This window comes from Zeus faber (genome assembly GCF_960531495.2).
Source record: "Zeus faber genome assembly, chromosome: 1".
NCBI classification, from domain to species: domain Eukaryota; kingdom Metazoa; phylum Chordata; class Actinopteri; order Zeiformes; family Zeidae; genus Zeus; species Zeus faber.
This window is the reverse complement of record NC_137193.1, coordinates 8,414,141-8,437,596: the sequence shown is the minus strand read 5'-3', so window position 1 is coordinate 8,437,596 and position 23,456 is coordinate 8,414,141. Positions and strand designations below refer to the sequence as shown.

General features: G+C 46.8%; 1 protein-coding gene across 1 annotated transcript in view; it reads left to right on the top strand.

Annotated features, from left to right (window-relative positions):
• Nucleotides 1-23,456, top strand: part of arhgap39 (Rho GTPase activating protein 39) — a gene marked incomplete at both ends in the record, with an annotated part of 94,581 nt that overhangs the window by 46,370 nt on the left and 24,755 nt on the right. The window contains one exon of the mRNA XM_080004126.1: nt 14,790-15,236. Coding sequence (XP_079860252.1) covers nt 14,790-15,236 — 447 coding nt within the window. The remainder of the gene's footprint in view (nt 1-14,789; nt 15,237-23,456) is intronic.

Sequence of the window (23,456 nt, the reverse complement as noted above, 5' to 3'; positions counted from 1 at the left end):
TTTATTGTTAATAGTACAGAAAATGTGATACCTCTTTTAGATTTAACATTTGACAGCACATCAGCTGGAGAAAATAACCCATGCGCTTCCTGTAGCCATTAAAGAGGTGATGGTTGACCTCCAGTGGGAGTTTGCCCGCTCTTCCCTTCCAAACGGCTCCAGCTCTTGGATTTAAAGTCCAGCCTTGTGTTTTGAACCATTCCTTGGTGCTTTTCAAGGTGTGTTTAGGGTCATTGTCCTTCTGGAAGACCGCTGACCTTCAGGCAAGCCATCTGAAATTCATCGCGCTGAACTATGATGACACTGCGAAGCATCGTGTGAGACCAAAGCTCTCCTCTTTCAAACAAAACCTCCCTTCGAGTCTTTTTATCAAATAAAACGTCACAGTGTGGCAGTGTTAACGTCGAAAGACGACCCACCTGAATTATAATATCGAATCGTCTCCGAGTCGCAGGTTTAATTTGCACTTGCGAGTGCATTCGCTCGCAGCGAAGAGTGGACCCGCGTCTTCTCCGCATGTTTGTGGAAGCGTGTATGGAAGGTTTAGGGTGAACTATGTCAGCAATGTGATGAGTATGGTAACTGATATGCCGTGTATAGCCCTTGGAGACTCGGTCTGTATTAATAAACTTCGTCGGCTGAGCCGGCCCTTCGTGTTCCGATTACGTGGGTTAGGAAATTGGATATTAATAATGAGCCCTCCGGAAGCGGAGGAGCTGAACCTAAAGCAAAAGGACACAGTCGCCCTCACAAGTTTCGGCTTTTAGGGTCAACGAGGCTTTAAATGATCTCATACCTGAACTTAAATTGGACTTTGTGGTTGAGCTTGTTTTCTCCCCTGGATTGCGGCGCGAGATCAGACAATCCCGCACGTCGCCTAATTGGGAAACGCGAGCGTCCAACGCAGAGAAGACCGAGAGGGAAGTTCCCGGTTCCTTCTTCCCGCTCGGCTCCAAATCAAACAACGGCTGAAAAGAAAGACGAGCCGTCTGCCTCCGCTGGCGTCCCCGTCGGAGGAGCGAAACGCTCCGCTAATTGTCTTCTGCGTCTTTGGACAAGAAGTGTTTCGAACGCCATCTGTCAAAATCAGGGTGTAATCAGGGGAGGAGGCTTAATAGATGTCACCCCACCCGCAAGACATGACACAATGCCATTTATCTTATTGTTCTACTCTGCAAGCAGTCATGGGCCTATAATTGGGGAGCAGCGTACAGTAGGTACTGTATGCTAACACACAGCCATTATGTGTAGCCTCCACCATCATCTACCATGGGAATATCTAATTAAATCATGTGTCTGCCCAGCCTTCTGTCTGTCTCTCGCTCGCGCTCTCTCTCTCTACTGCTTTCTCTCTATCCATATATGTTCCTCTCTCTCTATGTATCTATCCACCCCCTGCCTCGCTCTACCTCTGTTTCTGTCTGTCTCTATCCCCTACATCTCTCTATCCTCTCCCCATATCTCGTTGCCCCCCTCTCGTCTGTCAATCTGTAACCCCTCTCCGTCTCCCTCTCTTGCTCTCTCTTTCCCTCTCCCCCTCCCTGTCTCTCTCTCTCGCTCTCTCTTTCCCTCTCCCCCTCTCCCTGTCTCTCTTGCTCTCTCTTTCTCTCCCCCCTCTCCCTCTCTCTCTTTCTCCCGCTCTCTCTTTCCCTCTCCCCCTCTCCCTGTCTCTCTCTCTCTTGCTCTCTCTTTCTCTCCCCCCCTCTCCCTGTCTCTCTCTCTCTCTTTCCCTCTCCCCCTCTCCCTGTCTCTCTCTCTCGCTCTCTCTTTCCCTCTCCCCCTCTCCCTGTCTCTCTCGCTCTCTCTTTCTCTCCCCCCTCTCCCTCTCTCTCTTTCTCCCGCTCTCTCTTTCTCTCCCCCCCTCTCTCTCTCTCTCGCTCCCTCTATCCCTCCCCCCCTCTCCCTCTCTCTCTCTCGCTCTCTCTTTCCCTCTCCCCCTCTCCCTGTCTCTCTCTCTCTCTCTCTCGCTCCCTCCCCCCCTCCCCCTGTCTCTCTCTCTCCCCCCTTTTCCGTAAGGGTAAAGGATATGTAAACTGATGGGAATGCGGCATGGAGCACCACCCATCCCACCCCTTTCCCTGCCTCCTCCTCAGTGCACGTTAGCTACAGCCAGCAGGAATATTAATACATTGTGCGCACACACGCACACACGCACACAAACACACACACGCACGCACAGCAATATCGCAATATGGATGCATGCCTCCCTCTGCCCCAGAGGCTAGGATGAGCATAGCCCCCGCCCCCACCTGAACAAGAGCAAGTATTTCCCTAGCTTAATTATTAATTTTTCATGGCTGTTATGCATATTAACTTATTAATTTATGCACTTACCCGTGTCGCACGCTGTTTATCCGGAATCTAAGTGAGAGGGGAGGAGGATCGTCTGCGTGGGCACGGAACAGCAAGCTGATCAGTGTTGGGACAAGCGCTGGAGTGCAGCGGGGGGACTGCATGTTTGGAGACATCATTTCCACACAAATAACGCGGCTTCATATTTGAACATTTATAATGTTCTATATGTTTTATATGTGTGTGTATGTGTGTGTGTGTGTGTGTGTGTGTGTGTGCGTGTGCGTGTGCGCGCCCGCGCGCCTATTTCTTCAAATGGTAAAAAGGTTCTCTGGCGGATCTGCGAAAATGGTGGTTGCCGGGCGGCACTGGGTCTCCCAACACATCCACAAGCTAATGGCTTTGAGGGTGAAGTCTTTGCTGTGAAAGGAGGCGGCTTGGTGCCGACACCTGTGGGGTCAGGGCAAGGGCAAAGAATACGATCAAGATAAAACTCTCAAAGTTCCTGCGTGGATCCTGTTCCATTCTGTTGTTTTCCTATTATATCCGATCGTTCTTTTTCCACCGACGGCTCCATTTGCCCCGACTCTCCCCACGCATGGCACGTTTTGGGTATCTGCACACACTCAAAATAATTTTAGTGCCTAAAGGGACGGATGAGTCGAACATCATTTCTACAGAAGCTGTGTTTTTATTTGATGATTTGATTCTCCCTCTTTTTCCCCAAGCGTCTGTTCCTCCATTTCCACAGCTCTATACCAGACTCTAACACTTAAGTGACTTACCCAACTGCCATGTCGTTTCCCGTGTGTGTGTGTGTGTGTGTGTGTGTGTGTGTGTGTGTGTGTGTGTGTGTGTGTGTGTGTGTGTGTGTGTGTGTGTGTGTGTGTGTGTGTGTGTGTGTGTGTGTGTGTGTGAAATTATTAGCTTGTTGGGGGGGGTCCCCTGGATTTGACCATGTTATAAAGCCCCTATAAGTACTGAAAATTTGGCAGTATTGATTTAAACTAATATGCAGGACTTTGATGGCTTTGTTCGTGATTGATTTATAGAGATGTGTGCAGTGTTTGTCCATTTAATATGTTCGACTGTAATCGACTCACTACTCACACTCACGCACATTTTTAGATGCCTTCAGGCAGAGGCGGAGCTAGGTCTAGTTACACTTACTACAATGCTCATCAGGAGGGTCTGAGTTGGAAAATGCCCCAAGCGGTATTTTGAGCTTTATTTCGCTGTTTCATGTTTTTCTATGGCACTCCCTGCTGCAATAAATTGGTTCCACATCCACCCTTTTAAATTTTTCTACCAGTCGTTTCAAGTCCCAAGCTCCAATGGTACTCGGGAGGGGAAAAGTGATGACGAATGATTACCCAGGCTGGCAAGCGCTCTTACTGTGAAATAGAAGCATTTCTTCACACTCATTCCGCCTCTTTGCAGCTGAGATATTGACTTCTGACGGTAAGTCTATTGGGCACATCAGCTATCTCCGTAGCAAAAATTCCTCACCTGGAACCGCGTGTTGGAGTGGCCACTGTGTTCACGTTCACTCTCCGTTATCGACGCTGGCCCCAGTGTTAATTAATCACCACACTCCCACGTTTTCCATTTGGAGAAAAATGGAGGAAAACAGGGCGTGAAATTGGCTGTTAACTACGGAACCCGGTAATGAACATCACTCGACAGGGTCGTCCGGGCCTTCAGTACCCGGCAAATCGCAAGCGTTGACTCGCCCCTCGCATTTTGTCTCTTGTAGTCAGTGGCAGAACGCCGGTGCTCTGTCCAGAAGAGGCTTTCTCGCTGGGGCGCAACCTCCGCTCTGTCTCCATCCACCCGTCACGTTGTAAAGCCGCCTGACGACGTGCCGTCACGTCGGACCGCGTCAAAACAACGCGTAGGACATTGCCGCGTCCTTTTCTGGTTGCCGTGTATGGCATGTGAACCTGAAATTGACACCGGTGAGGAAGGGTGAGCTCGGAGGAGACGCTGTGTGATGTGATAACTGAACGCGCAGCGGGGGAAAAGAATAACTCATGATGTTGGACTTTGACGGGCAATAAAATAGAAGCAAATACCTTGAGACAATATTGTAGTACTGATCCAAACAGTTACCCACTAAGAACATGATGGAGGTGGAAACCACAGAAAATGATCATATCACCATGTATCATATACAGTATATCATCATAAACATGCTTCATGGGAGCATAGTAGTGTAAAAGCTTATGTAACTGTATTTAATATATCATCTATTATTGTTTTTTGTTTTTTTATGATTACATGTTTGAGGCAAGGGTAGGCAAATTAATTTGTACAGCACATGTCATACACAAGGGCGCATGAATAATGCAAATGCATTATTTAAAAGCGACGAAGAACCAAAGTATATAAATAAAACTCTAAAAACAGAAGGTGAAGTGCAGTGTAGAGCAGGCCTACACAGTTCAACGTGGCGGGGCTGGAACCCGCACCCACTTGGGTCGTAAGGACCCAAACCCCACTGGAAACTCAACGACAACAAAAAAAGACAACAGATAAGGATCGAGGGCTAAAGTGCAATTTGAGTTCGCCGCTACCGCAAATGTTTTCGTTACGTAAGGTCCCTACAGGCTCGCTGTACATATTGCGGCATTGAAATTCCTGCGAAAATCGTGTCAGAAGTCCGTGGGATTTAGTTCAGTGCCTCCCCTGAGCACTGAGCGTGCACGCGTGTCAGCGTGGATCGATGGCTCCAGTTTATACCGAAGGGTGTGTCCGACTGCAGTGATGCTGCTGATACTGAGTCATCCCCACACACACACACACACACACACACACACACACACATATTTCTATACACACAAAGACAAAGAACAGCTGCCATATGCTGGGTTGGCCTGCCAGTCAGAGAGAGAGAGGGAGGGAGAGGGAGAGAGAGAGAGAGAGGGGGAGAGAGAGAGAGAGAGCCACATGTCGTGTGCCGCTATCAAATGACAGGCACATGTCTGCTCCGGTTCTTAACAGATGTCCAGAGCTATGCTGCCAAATTTGCGACGACAAAAAAAATTGGAGCGTTGGACGGTATAGTTATATAAATTGTGACATTTGTTCTGCAAACATCCATCAAATATTTCACACCTCATACGAAGAGAAATATTCGCCATTAATTCACACGACCCCATTTTGCTATTGCTTTCATCTCCGTAGTCTTGTTTATGTTGTTTGTTTGTTTTTTTTAAGTGCTCTGCAACAGCGTTCTCAGTTTGTTTCATTGTTGTTGTCTGAGGAACTACAGTTGTGTCCTCCGTGCGTTTGCCTGTTTGACAGCCGCCTCGCACTGACACTACTTTTAGAATAGCACGTGAGCTTTTGTCCGAGACGTAGGCGTTGGGCGGGGTGCCGGGAGTGTTTAACTTTGCCCAAAGAATGCTGTGCGGCCTGTGCAGTTGTGACATTGAATATATACATATCCATCTATTCAAATTCTTATTTTTTTTTTTTTACGTATTAACACTTTTTTACGTCGTAATAGTACGATCTTTTTCGGCTTTAAATGCGACCGAGCTATATCCGGCCCGTCTTCTGGTGTGACTTCAAGGAAGAGCCGTATGTCATTTAATGTAAAACAATGAAATAGGATTTAAGTCGGTTGGCCCTGACTTGTGAAAGGACAGATCCGTAAAATCATTTCATTCTGTCTAAATAATTTATTTAGGCGGAAAAATGCAAAGTCGAAAGTGTATCCCAAAAATCTTTCACCCTAATTCTGTCAAAAGTTGAAAGTTTTCTTTTGGCCGAACGGAGTTTGTTGGACTGAGGCGTGAATCGGGTCATTATTTGAAATGAACGATTTCAAACCCCTCGGTCTTTTGTCACATAAGTTTAGTTGTCGTCCTCGGTGAACGTATCCAGCTCGCGAGTCGAGAAATTAGAGAATCGGTGGAATGCCCGTGTGCCTGACTGCAGCTACAGAGGCATGAACCAAACGGCTCCTTTGCCGCAGTGATTACAGATTCAGACTCACATTCTCCACGCTGTTAAAACGACACTGTATTTTCCCCACTTCACAGAGTGAATCTAATGAAGCGATTGTAATCCCTACAGAACCGTTGAACGGTTCAATACGAGTTCGCGTATGCGTTACATCCCTACTGCCCGTCTGTCTCCGACTCTTCTTTTCTCAGTTTCTCACACTTGGATGCCTGAAAATGTTGGCGCGGGATCCGGCTCCGTGCCCGCGGCGCGTGCCTGGCATCCGTGGCCCGGGTTCTGCGCGGCTGCGTCTTGTGCCGGCACGTGGGGGTGGGTTGTATGAGTGCGCCTCAGGGCTGCAGGGTCTCCTCACTGGGACTCTCTGGGACTGGGTCATGCTCCTCGGGGCCGGGCGTGGCTGTTGCTCCGCGGGCTTCCGGCTTCTCCCCGGGGAATGGGCTTGTCTCTCTCTCTTCTGCGGCTGCAGGGTAGGCAGGGTGCCTGGTGCTTTCCTGTGGTCCCGGGGTGTCTGTGCGGCCCCTGGGACTCAGGGGTGGCTTCGGCTAACCCTAACCCTTTTCCGGTGCTTGGAGGCGCTAGGATACAATACCAACCTCATACACCAGAACCAATTGGGACAAGTCCTTTGCACTCATCGGTGGACGCGCGCACACACATCACATGCACATGCGCACGCACGCGCACACACACACACAAACACACACACACACACACACACACACACACATACAGGCGGTCTCATCACAGGCATGCACTCATCACCAGCACCTGCTTTTGAAAACACCCCCAGCACCCTCCTGGTTACACCCCTCACCTTTTCTCCCTCATTTACTGCCATAACTATCTTCATCTTTTTAAATTTTTTTTTGTCTTTCTGACAACTAATTGGGCAACTGACTGAGTCTGCACTCTGTAGAAAGAGCATGTGACCTCCTGACAAGCTGTGCTGCACTCCAAGCCCCAACACACACAAACAACTTATTCACACAAGCGCACTCTTGGCAAGTAGTACTAATGTACATATGCTTGCGCCTCTGGATCCGCTGTACCAGTTTGTAGTGCAAAATGTTTTTGGGAGTTGACACCTTAATACCCACCCCTACACAGACTCAACTCGTCTCTTTGTCGAAGTGGCGATGGCAGGGCCGTCTAAAAAGCTGTCAAATCTTGTTTCGGTGCCATGGCAACAGAAGGGGGTTTCTTTTCCTCTTATTTTCCTGTATTTCTTCTTCTGTCCCGGCTAGCCACGCAGCACAGTGGGAAGTCCTGAAACACACAAGTGATGAGTGGGAAATTTAACCCCCCACCCCCACCCCCTCCACACCCCAAGCCTGTCAGAAGAAATTTGCAGAGTTTTATGATTGTTGTTTTTTTGCTCATTTCAAATTTTTGCTTAATTGTGTGTGTGTGTGTGTGTGTGTGTGTGTGTGTGTGTGTGTGTGTGTGTGTGTGTGTGTGTGTGTGTGTGTGTGTGTGTGTGTGTGTGTGTGTGTGTGTGTGTGTGTGTGTGTGTGTGTGTGTGTGTGTGTGTGTGAGAAAGCTTTGGCCTGGCCACTCAGAGACGTGGCTGTTGGAAGTCTGTCCAGATGGGTGGAAGCGAGCAGGCTTTTATCGATAGCCAAAGGCGTGTGTGTGTGTGTGTGTGTGTGTGTGTGTGTGAAAGTGAAGTTGGCAGCGTGGTTTGAAGTGTCGCATTCATTGAGTTTGATGTCCGTAGTGTACGTGCGGGGATGTGGATCAAGTCTGTCAAACATCTTGCGCTACTGTGGTCCCCTTCAGGGTTGCAACTACCGGAATGTTATACAGGACTGATCACCGATCACCTCACGTGTAGGGGTGTATATTCCGCGGCACAAAATGTACTCATTTTTCATTTGCATACTTTAATCATCAGAGGGCGGAATCACCAATCCAACACGATTGGATTGCTGATTGGCGCCGCCGTGATTGGCGTCGGCTCCATAGATATAGAAACCGAAAACCAACGATTGTCACTCTACGATTAACTTCATGGCAGCGCTTTACGATTCACTGTGTGATAACAGGAGGAAAATGGACAACCGGACGATGAGCTCCAGTCACTGAGGCGGCTCATTAAATGGGCCCCAGATCCTAGCCCTGAATTAACTCCGGCGAAGGCCTTTTGCCTACTCCGCTCCCCGTAACCAGCCGGCTTTGCGCGTGCCACGTGAAATGCTTGCGGCGTTTCATGTCCCGTCACGCTACCGACCTCATCTTTGGCCTAGGCTCACCAAACCTTTGCCCCCGTCTTAACGTGCTTGAATTGGGGGGTTAGAGTGGCAAACGAAAATGGCGGTGGGAAGCGTTCATTTTTGGATGTGTGTGTGATGCATTTTCGCGTACCTTCAAATACGTTCAGTATTTCAAACCATACAAGTTGAACTCAAACTGTTTAAGACCTTTTTAAAACGCCTAACCCTCGCTCGCTAGTTCTGACTTTCTTTAAAACTGGCTTGACTTGACTTCAGATATGCATTGTCTTTTTAGAAGCGTGAGTCCTGGAAAAAACAGACAAATCGGTTTCTGTCCACGGTGTAGTGTTGATAAACGATCAAAAAGCGCAACACTCGGGTTAATGTGAATGACTGCTGAATGAATTTACTTTACCTGCGTGTACGGGATCAGTCTTCCTCTTTCTCATTCTCTCCACGAAACAAAATGAGTGCTGCGAATTTTAAACAGTCTTCCGCTGCCGTCACTAGTTGATATTCCCTTCATGGTAGCCATCTTGGATCTGGGTCCTGTCCTCTCAGTGAGCTGCCCTCCCGGGCTCCCAGGAGGCCCCGGGAGGCTTCGAAGGAGATCGAGTGAGGAGGGTGAAGGCTCACATACTAAACGGAGCGCCCCGTTTCCACTCCCCAAACAGACGCAAACACATAGGCCGCCGGACGCCGTCGTCCTAATGTCGATAAATGGTAACCGCTAGGTGTTATCGGCTGAGTCAGTTTTGAGGCCCCGGCGCCGTCCCAAGTGTGAGCATGAACCGCCGCGGGGGTGAGTCCGAGTTGGAGAGAAAAACATATTCAAGTGGAAATTTGGGTGACTTGTGTGAATCGCCCAGGCCGATCCAAAGAGGTTTTTTTGGGGGGGGGATACAGGTAATGTCTTTAGTTTTGATCGGTGTTTTTTTTGTCAATTTGGTCAAATTTGTCAACATGTAGCCGTTACAATGACCATACAACACAAAAGCTGGTTATCCAAAAAACAGTTTGCATCTTTGTAGACAGACAGCATCAATAATGAGCATGGCTCATCTGGTGGAGAGCTACTTTTAAACGGAATGATGCAGACGCCAATGCATCTTAATTACTCAAAATACAATGTGACTTAAAATGGCAACCATTTTTTTCAGTTTCGGCAACCAAAAGCTGACGCCTGCCACTTTAAAAAGTGAGCGTTGAGCCCTGCTGCGGCCAAAAATGATTACTGTTTTTTAAGAGACGGTGACTCTTTCGGTGGAGTTTGACCCGCAGGATAACAGTTTATACAGTGTTGTGTGAAAAGTCCCACAGCTCTTTTGAGCCTCATACTTCCACATGTGACTGGTGGTTTTGCTCAAGGACGATGCTGTTATTATTGTTATTATTGTTTTTTGCTGGAAGCCCTTCCGGGGAAAAAAAACAAACACTTGTTGTCTGAGTGCTGCTGTAACACCACTTTGGAGCGTTGAGATTGAATCATCACACGCGCACACGAACACACACACACACACACGTGCACGCACACACACACACACACACACACGCACACCTTCACTCTGCTGTCGAGCCATCTAACAGGCACGTCTGCTCTTGTCATTGATGATTAGCATTGTCTTTCATCTGCCCACACGCACACACACACACACACGACACACGACACATAACATGATAAACCTTGTGAGTTCCACATCCAAAGTGATTCGGTCATGTGTAAAATCGTCATAGACCGGCAGCAGTATAAACACTTATTATAATTAGTGGTGTGAGGGAACGTAGATGATCTGTGATGCGTACGGATCGCCCCCCCCCCTCCGCGGTTCGGCTTGCGTGTGAACCGCGGATCAATCGCCAAATTGAACCACCAAAGATGAAAACTGTTTTACCGCCACTGTTGCTTTTCAAAGAAACAATTCCCCAAATCTCGATGCAGAGTCGCAGTGAAAAGAAGGCAGACGGTACATCGCGCTACGTTGCCGCTACTTCATGCCGGGAATGAGCTGCTGTACGTCGCCTCTATGCGTCTGCTCGTCCTTCATGCCGGAGCGTTCAAGATCCACTAGTAAACAAAAGGATGTGTATTGAGTGATGCTGACTCCTCTGCAAAATTGACTGTTACTTGCTTAATTTGGAACCGGGTTTCATGATATTTAGTTTGTTATAAATGTGATAGTTATTTCTTATTGGAATTAAATGCAGCTTCTGAGGGCGGATCTAATCATATTTTTTCATTCACTACCACATTTAAGGGAAGAAAGTGTCATGCCTGCCTCATATTGCACTTTAATTTAACACTTGAGTATTGAATATTTTATATTTTTTAAGATTTTATTTTAACATTGGACATCTTAAATGTTGTTTTCATTTTGGACCATAGGCAAAAGTACCTTCTTTTTTAGTGTTTTACAGAATAAATGGAAAGAAAAATTATATTTTTCTCCCTCTCTTTTTTTTTTTTTTTTTGCTGATCCAAAAAATGATCCGATCCGTGACTCAAAACCGTGATGCGATCCGAACCGTGAGTTGCGTGATCCGTTGCACCCCTAATAATAATGGTTAAATACTAGTTATACTCATCACGCAGGATGACGACAGCCATAATTGTCGGTCCTTACTTTAAGATGAAACCAACAGTGCTTACTGTAGGATCCCACCAAGTAACACTCCCTGCCGGACGCTTGGGACAGCAGGTTTGGGAAATGACAAGGCCCCCCCGCAAACGAGCCCTTTCCTAGAACGCTGCTCTTCCAGGGTAGTGTGGGAGGTGTTTGCTCAGCAGGGATCGGTGGATGGTCACGTCAGGGAATGAGAGGGCGTTGGTCAAAATGGACTTTTGCAGAGCGGCTGTCAGCATCGCTGTACACGGCGTGAGGAGGTAGAGAGGGAGGAATGGAGAGGCTGACGTCCCGGCCTCTGCAGCTGGACGTGGATGCGCTGGACGTGCCCACATGTGAGATGCTGCGCCTGCACGTGTGTGTTGGCTGATTTGAGCTGTATGATCCAGCCCTGCGGCCCCGGGGTATAATGGAGCCAGCTGCCTATAGAGCTCAGTCCATCTACTAAATTATCCATACGGACACGTTTCTTTAGCGCACAATAGCACATTATTCAAAATCCAAATTGTGTTTGGCTCCCAGTTTAGCTGTTTCACCCATCTATCAGCCGACAATGTTGTTTAAAAAAAAAAAAAAAAAAAGTGGAAGCAAACTATTGACTCTAAAAGCATATTATCATTCATTTATTCATATTTCCGCGTGTGGAACAGTGCGTGTGATGTATTGGCGTCATGTTGGCTTGACACTTTATTGCTGAAGAACCTCCTGTGTCAGCATGATTGGCCCTCTGGAAACGTACGTAGCTCTATCGGGTGAAAAACTCTAGAATTGACTCAAACCTTGTAAATAGGGCCTCACCTTGTAGACCCACTGTGGGTGGACAAGCTGCCTCTTCTGCTCACCAGTTCCTCCGCTGGTGTCGTTTTAACTGGAATGTGGCACCAAAGCCCCGGATTAGAAAAACTAACAGAACCGCCGATGGAAATGCTTTAACTGGGACCAGTCTGAATATCTGCAAAACGCACATGCATTAATAATTCCTTAATAATGCATTCATTGAAAACCTTAGGCGGTCTATTTCGCGGGCACAGATTAGGCCTAATCTTAAACAAAATCACACTTTTAATCTGGAATAACTAATAGCCTTCTCAGTCATGGTTTAAAATAGTCTCAGACGCTGGTCTTGGCTTAAAAATAATCGGATAATCGGATAATGTTTAATATACGCAATATTTCTTTCGAAAATACACTATTTATTCTGACTTTTAGACTAGTGGACTTAATGCAGCGCGCACGCAGGAGGCGAGACGCCGGTTAATTACCTGCAGAAGCTGCTCATCGAAAGCTGTAATTATTCTTCTGAATGCGTCAGAGCAACCAGCAAGGAGACTGAACATTCATTTTCGTTAAAAGTTTGTTTCAAATAAAAAGCCCTCTCGCGTTTCACACAAAGGTCCAGCCATAAAGGTTTTAAGGTTAATTTTGACAAGGCGCAGCTCCCGAATGGAATTATTATTTTTGTTCTATGTTTAACCGTCCGATGGAAAACTCTGTCGACTAAGACTCTTCTTGTTGACAAAGGTTTGGTCGACCATTTGGGGGCAGCCCTAGAGCTAATCTAGGTCTACTGTAAGTGAAGGCTTAAAGGGGACCTACCTAAGTTAATATAGATCCCTCAGGCCCCCAAAACATGTTTTGTATGTTGTTTTTGACCTTTGTTTTTGTATGTTCCACTGACCTGGCTCTGTGAGCCAGTGGCGTTTGAGCACAAGTTCCGGGTTCTGTGAGCCAGTGGCGTTTGAGCTTGGCTTCCGGGTTTTGATTTATTCATTCCGTAACTTCCACTGATTTCACGTCATCAGTCCAACAAAATGTGTTTCTCAACAAATTTGAAGCGAGAAACAAGCAGCCCAGTGGCTGAATCTTCACTCATATTAGATCTACGAGGCCTCAATTGAAAGTTTGTTCCGACTTTCGTTGCCGTGCTTCAAGCGCGTGGGGGACACGGACACCGGAGACACCGCACCGCACGTCCGAAAATAAAATACAATTAATTAATACATCTACAATAAAAACACACTGTTTTGATTGGTTTTGTTTGGGGAAATGCAGAGCGGATTGTGTGCCGCAGCCTACAATCTATGTACCGCATTTTTTTTTTTATTTTTTGAAAGAAACAGAGTAGAATTATTTTTTAAATACTTACTTATTTCCATGGTCTGCAGTTTCTCCATGGACAGTTGGTTTTTATTCCTCTTTGTTTTCAAATATTTGTGTGTTGAGTTACTCCGATGGGGGTGGTTCTATTTCTACTGAAGTCTACTGAAGTGACGTGGACTAGGGCTGCAAAGCTGAACGGCTCGTTTCAGGACATGTCTTCTGAATTGGAACCCTCACAAAAAACACTGACTGGGTTGTCTTATTTAACTACCACTACTACTAGTACTACTGGTTTGTGTGTTACTAGGCCCATCAGAGACCAAATGTATGTGCACAAGCACTGAAAAAGTGAGTTTTGCATAATAGGTCCCCTTTAAATTAAAGCCGGCCAGAGGCAGGTTTAATTTTGGAGTAATGGGCGTGGGGCCTCCAGGTCGACCTTGACAATAGAGGAAATGGATTATCTGGAAGAAGACCAGCACCAAGAAGGAGTTGAATAGGCCTAGAAAATCCGCGTCCGCGAGTCGTCCCCATCCAGACAAGGACGATTCACACATGAAAATATATATTTTATATATATATATATTTTTTTAAGATTCCCTTTACTATAATGCCTCATTGAAATGTTGTCCTTGTGCATTTTGTGTGTGTCTATCTGTTTTATCCTGTTGCACACACTGTGATGCACACTGACCGACAAAAAACAAACAAACAAATAAAAACCACTGCTCGAATCATCAGTCGACTGACGGGTTTCGACTGATGATTGAACTGGTGGACTTTCAAGGGGGCAGCCCTACTCATGTTTACCTTTTTTCTCTTTCTTGTCTCCATGATAAAAGACAAGAAACGTACGCTAAAATTAAACAAGGGACGATTGTGTTAGCTGTCGTTTCAGCCGTATTGCCAGATAGCCCTTCATAAAACCAACACTTTTTGGTGTCGTCTCAGTTGATTCCCTCTCTCAATTTCAATTCAAAAGGCTTTGTTTTTGTTAAATATAAATAAAATGTCAAATTTAAATAGAAAATGTTTCAGTTCTTGTCTGTTTCAAGGTTACCTACAAAAAACAAAACAGCAAAGTGTAAAGAATGCTGTTCAAAATATATATATATACTGTGTGTGTGTGTATATATATATTTATGTGTATGTATATATATATGTGTGTGTGTGTGTGTGTGTGTGTGTGTGTGTATATTTGTATATTTATGTGTGTGTATGTATATATACAGTATGTATATGTGTGTGTGTGTATATACTGTATATTTATATACAGTATATATGTGTATATATATATGCGTGTGTGTGTATATATGTGCGTGTATATACTGTGCATATTTGTATATATGTGTGTGTATGTGTATATATGTGTGTGTATATACTGTATATGTATATACAGTATATATGTTTGTATATATATATATATGTATGTATAAATATGTGTGTGTGTGTGTGTGTGTGTGTGTATATATATATGTGTGTAAGAATAATATTAAAAACATGCGTACAGATACAGTAGGTGGGAAAATCGGAAAATGTAAATGTTGTCGTTAACTTTCCCCTCCCTCTCCCCTCTTCTCCACCCCCGCAGGCTGGAGTGGGTGGAGATCATCGAGCCGCGCACGCGGGAGCGCATGTACGCAAACCTGCTGACGGGCGAGTGCGTGTGGGACCCGCCGGCGGGCGTGCGCATCAAGCGCACGGGCGACGACCAGTGGTGGGAGCTGTTCGACCCCAACACCTCGCGCTTCTACTACTACAATGCCTCCACCCAGCGCACCGTGTGGCACCGGCCGCAGGGCTGCGACATCATCCCGCTCGCCAAGCTGCAGACGCTCAAGCAGCACGCCGACGCTGCCGCCACGCCCCGGGCGGCGGGCGGCGGAGGAGGTGGAGGAGGAGGAGGAGGAGGGGGAGGAAGAGTGTCGGGCGACAACAGCCCGGGGCGTAACAGCGTGGTGAGCCGGGAGGGAAGCACCTCCTCCTCCCTGGACCAGGAGCTGGCCGACAAGCAGGCCAACAGGGAGGAGGCCGAAAAGTGAGCACCGGCAGCGAAACAAACGCACCCCACGTGATTCTGTCAAGGCGCAAATGTGGGATGTGACCTGCGTGTAGGGCAGAGTAGATATTGACAAAAACAGTACTGCAATCACCAATTTGGGAGAATTGCTATAACAAATGTTGACGCCTACAGTACATTTAGGGGACATCCATTAATAATTGGACACATAATTATCTTGATGTTGACATTTGAAGTTCAATATGGAAATACATCAATATTTGTATATACTGATATTAGTACATAGGGGTAAGAGTCAAGTAAGGTTTTTGAAATATGTTGAGCTAGATGCATTCACAGTTTATTTTCTTAACACGTTCGTCTATTTATTGATTATTTATTTTATTTGAATGATAATTGATTCAGCCATGCTCATGTCATTGACTCGTATATATTCAAAACGTCTACAAGAATATGATCGTTCACCGGCTCATGGAGATTTAATGCAGTTTACTAGTCTGCGTGTCCCAGTGTCGTGCATGCGCTCTTGCTTCACCTCCATCTCTTGGACCACGCCCCACACCTCTGAGTTCACCCGGATTTAAAGAGACGGGGCCGCTGGAGAAGCCAGAGAGTGGCTGGCACTTTGTCTCCCTTGACCTTCAACCTCCTTTTAATCCGTCTCTGTCCGGACGAACCCTCGTGTGCGGCGCCCTCGTCCACCCGCCCCTGTCAAGGTCGCGGTTGAAGAGCCTGCCATTTTGTAAAGGAAAAAATTATTTATTTAACTTTAAAATCTATACTTCACCGGATGGATGACGTCGCGGCGTGGCCGCCGCTCCCCACAAATCTCACTTTGGCGTTTTTCGGGGTCCACATCAGGGAAAGTTGACGCAGTCAGATGCGGGAGGATCTGAGGTCACGGTGCCCATCCAGCCGTGTTTTATCGGCACATGTTCTTGTATGCGGCGCGGGACGCCCCCCCCCCGTTGAACAATACAACTGTGCGTATGCGGTAATGACGAGGCCACGTCTTCGTTTCTGGCCGATACGGTGCCGCCGTGATGTGGTGTCAGTACGGTGCTGCCCTGATGTGGTGTCAGTACGGTGCCGCCCTGATGTGGGGCCATAGGGTGCTGCCCTGATGTGGGGTCATCATCCACCACCATGCAGCGGCTGCTGTGCCATAGCCTGCTGGAAAGTCATTCAATGGCACGTTTGCGTCTCTCCGTGCTGAAAAAACAAACAAACAAAAACAATATGGCAGCAGGCGGCGGTAATACAGCGCTAACAGCGGCGGGGGAACCTCCATGCCAAACGTCTCATTCGGCCCGAGTCCCCTCCAACACAATGGCCATGCTGATCTAAGTATTCATTTTCTCCTCCGTTCGATCCCTCTATTTCTCTCTCTCTCTCTCTCTCTCTCTCTCTCTCTCTCTCTCTCTCTCTCTCCCTCTCTCTCATTATTTGTGTCCCCTATTGATTGGCGCCTTTCTCTTGTTATTACCCCCCCCCCAACCTCACCTTCAGAGCTCCTCTCCGCCCTCGCGGCGCTCAATTCATCCATCGCTCTGCTGCCTTTGCTCGCTTGCTCTCTCTCTCTCTCTCTCTCTCTCTCTCTCTCTCTCTCTCTCTCTCTCTCTCTCTCTCTCTCATTCAAGTCCCTCCTTCCTCCCACTCTCTCCCACTCGCTCTCTCTCGCTCTCTGAGAAGTCTGTCCTTTGCTCATTTTGCCCGAATCCACTGCAGTAATTCTGCAGTGATTGGTGGGAACGTCTCGCTGGGGGTCACAGCGCCCGGCGCATGATGTACCCCAACCCCCCCACGTCTCACACACACACACACACACACATGCACGCGCACACGCACACGCGCACACAAACACACATACAGATGAGAGACCGACACACACACACACACACACACACACACACACACACATGCACGCGCACACGCATGCGCGCACACAAACACACATACAGATGAGAGACCGACACACACACACACACACACACACACACACATGCACGCGCACACGCACACGCGCACACAAACACACATACAGATGAGAGACCGACACACACACACACACACACACACACACACACACACACACACACGCACGCGCACACGCATGCGCGCACACAAACACACATACAGATGAGAGACCGACACACACACACACACACACACACACACATGCACGCACAAACACATACACATGAGAGACACATACACACACACACACACACGAATGCATACACACACACATGCACAGATACACACCCACGCACACACACACACACAGACATGTACAGTGCTTGTTCACGCTCTGTGGACACACCAGCTATTATTGACTGCCCCCCAGGGCTGTCCCTAGCTGAACAACTATTGGGTTAAGGTTGTTTTATAGGTCACAGCTCCGCGACGCTCGGCAGGAAGAGCTTGTTGTTTTGCAGGAAGCGCTAGAATTAAGAGGTTTTGTTCCCCCAAAATGGCTTGGGTAGAAAACGGCCAATCCGGAAAAATGTAGGGTATTTCTACCGTCCGAGCTTCTACTTACTATGAAGAATGGCTGAAGGGGGCTTGGTGACGTGCTGTTGGAGGCTTGGGCATGATGACAATTAAATCGGCAATCGACTCCATCGATCGCCAGTTGACATTAATGAGAGACAATTTTATTTTTTATCCCCCAGGAATAATCCGAGCATCGAAACCGTGTACCGTGGGGAGGGAGGGAGGGGGAGAGGGGGCGGAGGCGCTTCCTCTCTGCTTTTTTTTTTTAGCCCCTTTCACACATAGTTCCCAGTAAATTACAGGAATAACCTTTCCGGTAGCGGTAGTGAGTTTCACTGTTCACACATGCAGCTACGCTCAGGAACATTTCCGTCTTGCGCCTTTCCACACGTGCCATGGTAATGCTAGGATAGATGGAGCAAGGACAGCAGAAGTCACCCGGGGCGGTCCCGGTCCACACCCTCCCCACCCCGGAGAGCAGCGCACGCAGCTCGTTCACTTGCGCACGCAAAGAGAATGTATGAATTAATATCCCTATGAAGAAAATCTTGAAATGAATAAGTGAGGCAATAAATATATAAATAAAAGTAATACGTCGCCGGCCAAGGCTGGGGGGATCTTTCATCTCTTGCATAGCACCGCAGCGTTTCGTGAGACCCTCCTGTCTCCTTACGCGCCAACCTCCGCAGTGAAAAAGAGCTGTCAGAGACAGTGGTGTGCGTGCCGATTCCTGACCCCGTACCGGTTTTCCTGTGTTTTTATTTTAGATCCATTTATTTTTGTTTGTTTCCCACTTGTATGAAACGCATTTTTTTAAACATAACTGAGTTAAGGTGGCTGTCCCATTCTGCCCCGTTCAAATAAATAACCCTGTTTGTCCCCGTTGTGTCTCCCCGGTGGCTTGCCGTTGCTGTGGGACTTGATTAAGTAAAAACTCTATGTTTTTATGCAAATTCTTTATCTCTAAATAATAAATCCTGCACTTCTGTAAATGGGAGATTGCATTTGCCACATTACGTTATGCACGTCGCCCCTTACCGGTAGAAATGTAAATCGGCAATCGCTGCCCCCCAGCGATCACCGTTTGGAATTTTGCATGATCACCCCAGCCTAAATTGTCAATTTATGTTTTTCAAAATATATTAATTTTTTCACTGAACTGTATTTGTATTACAACAAGGTGTCACTTAAAGGTGCAGTGTATAGAATTTATGGAGCGGACTTGGCAGAAATGAAAAATAATATTCACAAGTATTTTTTAACCAGTGTATAATCCCTTTAAAATAAGAACGGTTGTGTTGGCGTTACCTTAGAATGAGCCGTTTGAGGCCACCATGCTGCACCGCTATGTTCCTTGTGCAGTAGCCCACAAAGGATGAACCAAGAAACCGGATCTCGAGAGGGCCTTTCCCGTTTTTCGCAAGTTTTTCGCCGTGTTTCACCGCCGTGTGGAGGGGTATTCGGTTGGTTGCGATCTGCAACTTCACCGCTTGACTCCACCAAATTCTATACACTGCACCCTCTAAACACTAGTTACTGCATGCCAAACCTCAATGGTGTTTATTGCACCAATGCTCAGCTACGGTCAGCGCAGCGCCCACAGCTCCCACAGCTCCCACAGCTCCATGTGTTGAGGGCGTTTGTCAGAGCCCCCAAGTCACCCAAAGGTGGCATCCATTGACAGATAAATGGCTCTGCAGTGCCACACACACAAACACTCACAAGCTCCCTCATGTTTTTTTTTTTTTTTTTTAGATAGAACTAGAGATGACCAACGTAGGGTGAATAGGGTGAATGTTATTTGTTCGCTGTTGGCTTTGCCGAATAAAACGACGAGAGACGAAAGCAGAATTAATTTTTTTTTTTACCTCAGCCTGTGGTCCTGTTGACCTTCCCCTGCGTATTCATCACATCGATCTGAGAGACGGGAGTCGACAGGGAGCTACAACACACTATCACGGTTCTTTGTGGCTGGTTTTGCAATTGTTGCAATGTAAAAATGTCCACATTTTTATTTACTTTAATACTATTTATTTAAGTCAGGTGGGTCAGACTTTAAAAATTGTAATTAATTCCAACACTTGCTAGAAATGAAAAACAAGGAAGTTGTTTATTGTACACTACAATTGTTGTGCCGACATAGTGATCGCATTTTCATCGATATCACTGAGCCCCGGCATCTGATATCACGATAGTTACTCTCCTGCTGGAGTTTGCGATACTTAAGCTGCATCACCTCCGGAGTGGAAGTTTAATTTCCCACCAGAGCATAGTCTGAGCCGAGCGAGGAGAGGAAAGGTTGTTAATTTCAGCTCGAGCGAGGAGCCCAATTAACATTTGCTGCTCCTGCTCCCTCCAGTCTGCTTCATCGGCGCTGATGGCGCCGCATTGTCTGCAAAGATCACACCTGTTGGCACTGGATCACCTCTCCCATTTTCCTGCCAAAAAAAAAGGAGTAAAGTTTGGCGTACAGGCACCGCTTTCCACCAAAAGGCTTACCCTGACGCGAAGCGCTTTGCACGGTGCTGCAGAAACAATTGTTGAGGAACTGTCAGCAGAAGTAGGACGTGATTTAGAAGATTTTCAAAAACGCGAGCGTCCTCGTTCTCATCTCAAAGACACCTTTTTTTGTTCCCAATTTGTGGATGTTTTCTTCACAAGTGCCAGTATGAAAGGCTACGAAATGAAAAGACTGCAAAACTGTCAATTTGCACACGTGTACGCGCCGCGCATTTGAACAGCCTTCACACAAAACCGGATCTCACAACCGGCGGGGCATAGTTATTGGGTAGCTGGATTGTATTTCTCCTGTTTTCATGACAGGACGGAGTGAACCAATGAATGTCGCTTTCCTGCAACCTGTAATTTGTTATTGACGGAGGCCTCGTCCACACGTATATGGAGATTTTTGGAAACACATTTTTTTTCCCCTTTTCAAAAAAGTTCCTGTCTACACCAATGTTGTTTTGAAAATATCTCTCACATCAATCATTTTTTGCGTCCACAGGAGAACGCAAAAAATGATTGAAAACGCTCACATAAGCATGCCAGGCCAGTGGTGGGCCATAAAACTTTACGTCAAACATCACAGAAGAACTCGGAGCACACAGAGTGATGGGCTTCTTCTGGAGCGGCGAATACAACAACACAGCACAGTGTACTTCGCACCGCGGACTGAGATGTGGCGGTAGACTACGGTGACCAGACGTCCCTGTTTGTCCAGGATCCTTACGCACAGCGTCGTTTTGTTTCATTCAATTACAATGAATACATATACTAATAAAAACACACTGCTATTGGATTTGTTTGCGGGAGCGGGTACGCGCAGCGGATCGAGCAGTGACTTGCGTGACGCGGCACGGGAGGGACTGCGCTGTTTTGACCCCCTGGAAGTCCACGATTCCAACCGTCAGTCTGAAACCTGTCAGTCGACCGATTCTTCGAGTCGAGCAGTTTTGGGGACGGGGCACGACTTGTAGACTCGTCAAAAATATTTTCTGCGAGTAGCGCATGGAGAGGGGGCGATCGGGGAAAGAGTCACAGAGAATGTGTCCCTATTAAGCACAGTTTAGTTTCCATACCGTTCCATATGCACATGTTTCATTCCATAAAGGGACGTAAAATAAATGGTGCGCCAATCACGGGCACCCCATCGCTGGCTTGCACATCACGAGCGCGCACAGCCTCTGTACTGTCGGAGAGGGAGACAGGTGCTCATCTGTATGAACTGACAAAATTCTGAGTCGGGGACAGCCCTAAAAAATAATCATCTAAAAACACACTATTTCTAGTTGTTTTGTTTGGAGAAACAGGGAACGCGGCGCTCGCAGCTCAAGCCCCAGCTCCGCCGATTGTGCGGAGTCGTCGGATCCAATCAAATCAAATAGGTGCCGATCCCAATCTGGAAGGACCTGGACCATGCTCCGTCAGGAACATGTATGGGTAAAAATACCCATATACGTGTGGACGAGGTCTGAATTTGAAAGTCCGCCCCAAAATTTCCACCCAGGAGGCTAAGGCCTGCTACATACCCTAGGCAAGCTATACGCAAACGCAGGCACACGACTCTTTTGCTTATATACTGTACGCAAGTTTTGAGTTCCCGCCGGAGTTATAAACGACTCATCCACAAGGGGGCACCAAAATCACAAATTTGGTAGGAGGAAACATTGAGCGGGTGTGTCGTACAGATGGGTGTATGTGGTGGCCGGTTCTCCCAGTACATAGTAGCGGCAATTCTACGTTTTACTCTTTGGCGTACAGGGACTTTCTTCTTGTGCACCGGCACTTCTCACAAGCTGCCAGTACTCTGTTCTGCCCTCTCAAGTGGACAAAAAGTGGATATATTGTAAAATATGTCATACTTTATTGAGTCGGAGCGCACTATTTTATTTTATCATCCCAAAGGAAGAGCTGTGAGCTCCGGCTTGTGGTTGCCATGACGTCATTGACCATATATGCGCATGGACAGGGGATTTCTTTAGATCGTAGGCATCCTTGTTTGCGCTTTCTATTTTGCAACTTTTTGGTGGAAATTGCTGTTCAGAGAACTGTACCAGTTCTGTTCCGTCATTGGTAAAGACTGCTGCCCTCGCTCTGGCTCAGGTGGATTATAAACTCCAAGTTGGCATCAGGTCGAGAGGCAGCAGTTAGTGATGTATTCCCTATTTATTTCCAAAAATCTTCTATTTGTCTTCTGTCTTCTCTGTATTTGTATTTAGAGCCTCTATGGGAAACGAGGAGTTGCACCACACTTTGTGCGGCATTTCAAAATTTGAACGCACACATTTGCTACGCGGGGTACGCTCCACCCAGTTTACTGCATCCAACTTCCTTGGATTTCCCAGATCTAACCATAGAAACCTGACTAGTCAGACGTCAGCTATAAAATCTCCATCATAAACAATGGATTTTATTTTTTCTCTCTTGATAAATTGCCTATTTCAGCTTGCTTTGAGAAAATGTCTTCAGCTGGGATACTCGGAATAAATAGCAAATCCTCGGGAAAGTAACTTTTTTTGGAATCCTCAGACTTTTGACGACTGAAAGAAGACATGTCAAGTAATCTTTCCTTGCTATAAGAATATAAGTCAACCGCAACATTTTTTTTTTTTTTTTTTTTTTTCATGATTTCAGTAAACATGTCAAGCCACATTTTCCCACCCCATTGTTAGATAATGCTTGATTTAAGTATTTATTTGATTTTTCTCCTTTTTCGACGGATTAATTTATTATTATTTTTTTTTTTTGCAGCGCCATAAGCTGCCTGTTAATGTGCGGAGAGGAAGAGAGTGGATTTAGTCTGCCAATGGAAGTCTTGACAGAGGGAGATGGATGGAGAGGCAGATAGAAACAGTAGAGACGGAGATTGATTTCGATTTTTAAGGTCGCGGGGGCTATGAATCATTTATGACCCGGTTGGAGTAGAGGAAGCGTAAGAAGACAGAAGTCGGAGAGTGTTTACTTTGTCGCCAGTTGCCGGGGGGACCGAAAGACAAGAGACGGGAAGAGAGAGAGAGGAGAGAGAGAGAGAGAGAGAGAGAGAGAGAGAGAGAGAGAGAGAGAGAGAGAGAGAGAGAGAGAGAGAGAGAGAGAGAGAGAGAGAGAGAGAGAGAGAGAGAGAGAGAGAGAGAGAGAGAGAGAGAGAGAGAGAGAGAGATCATGGTCCATGCCAGTGCAGGCCTTTTTCATGCTCAGCCAACCCTCTCCTCTCACTCTTTTGCTTTTTCTTTTGGGCCTGTG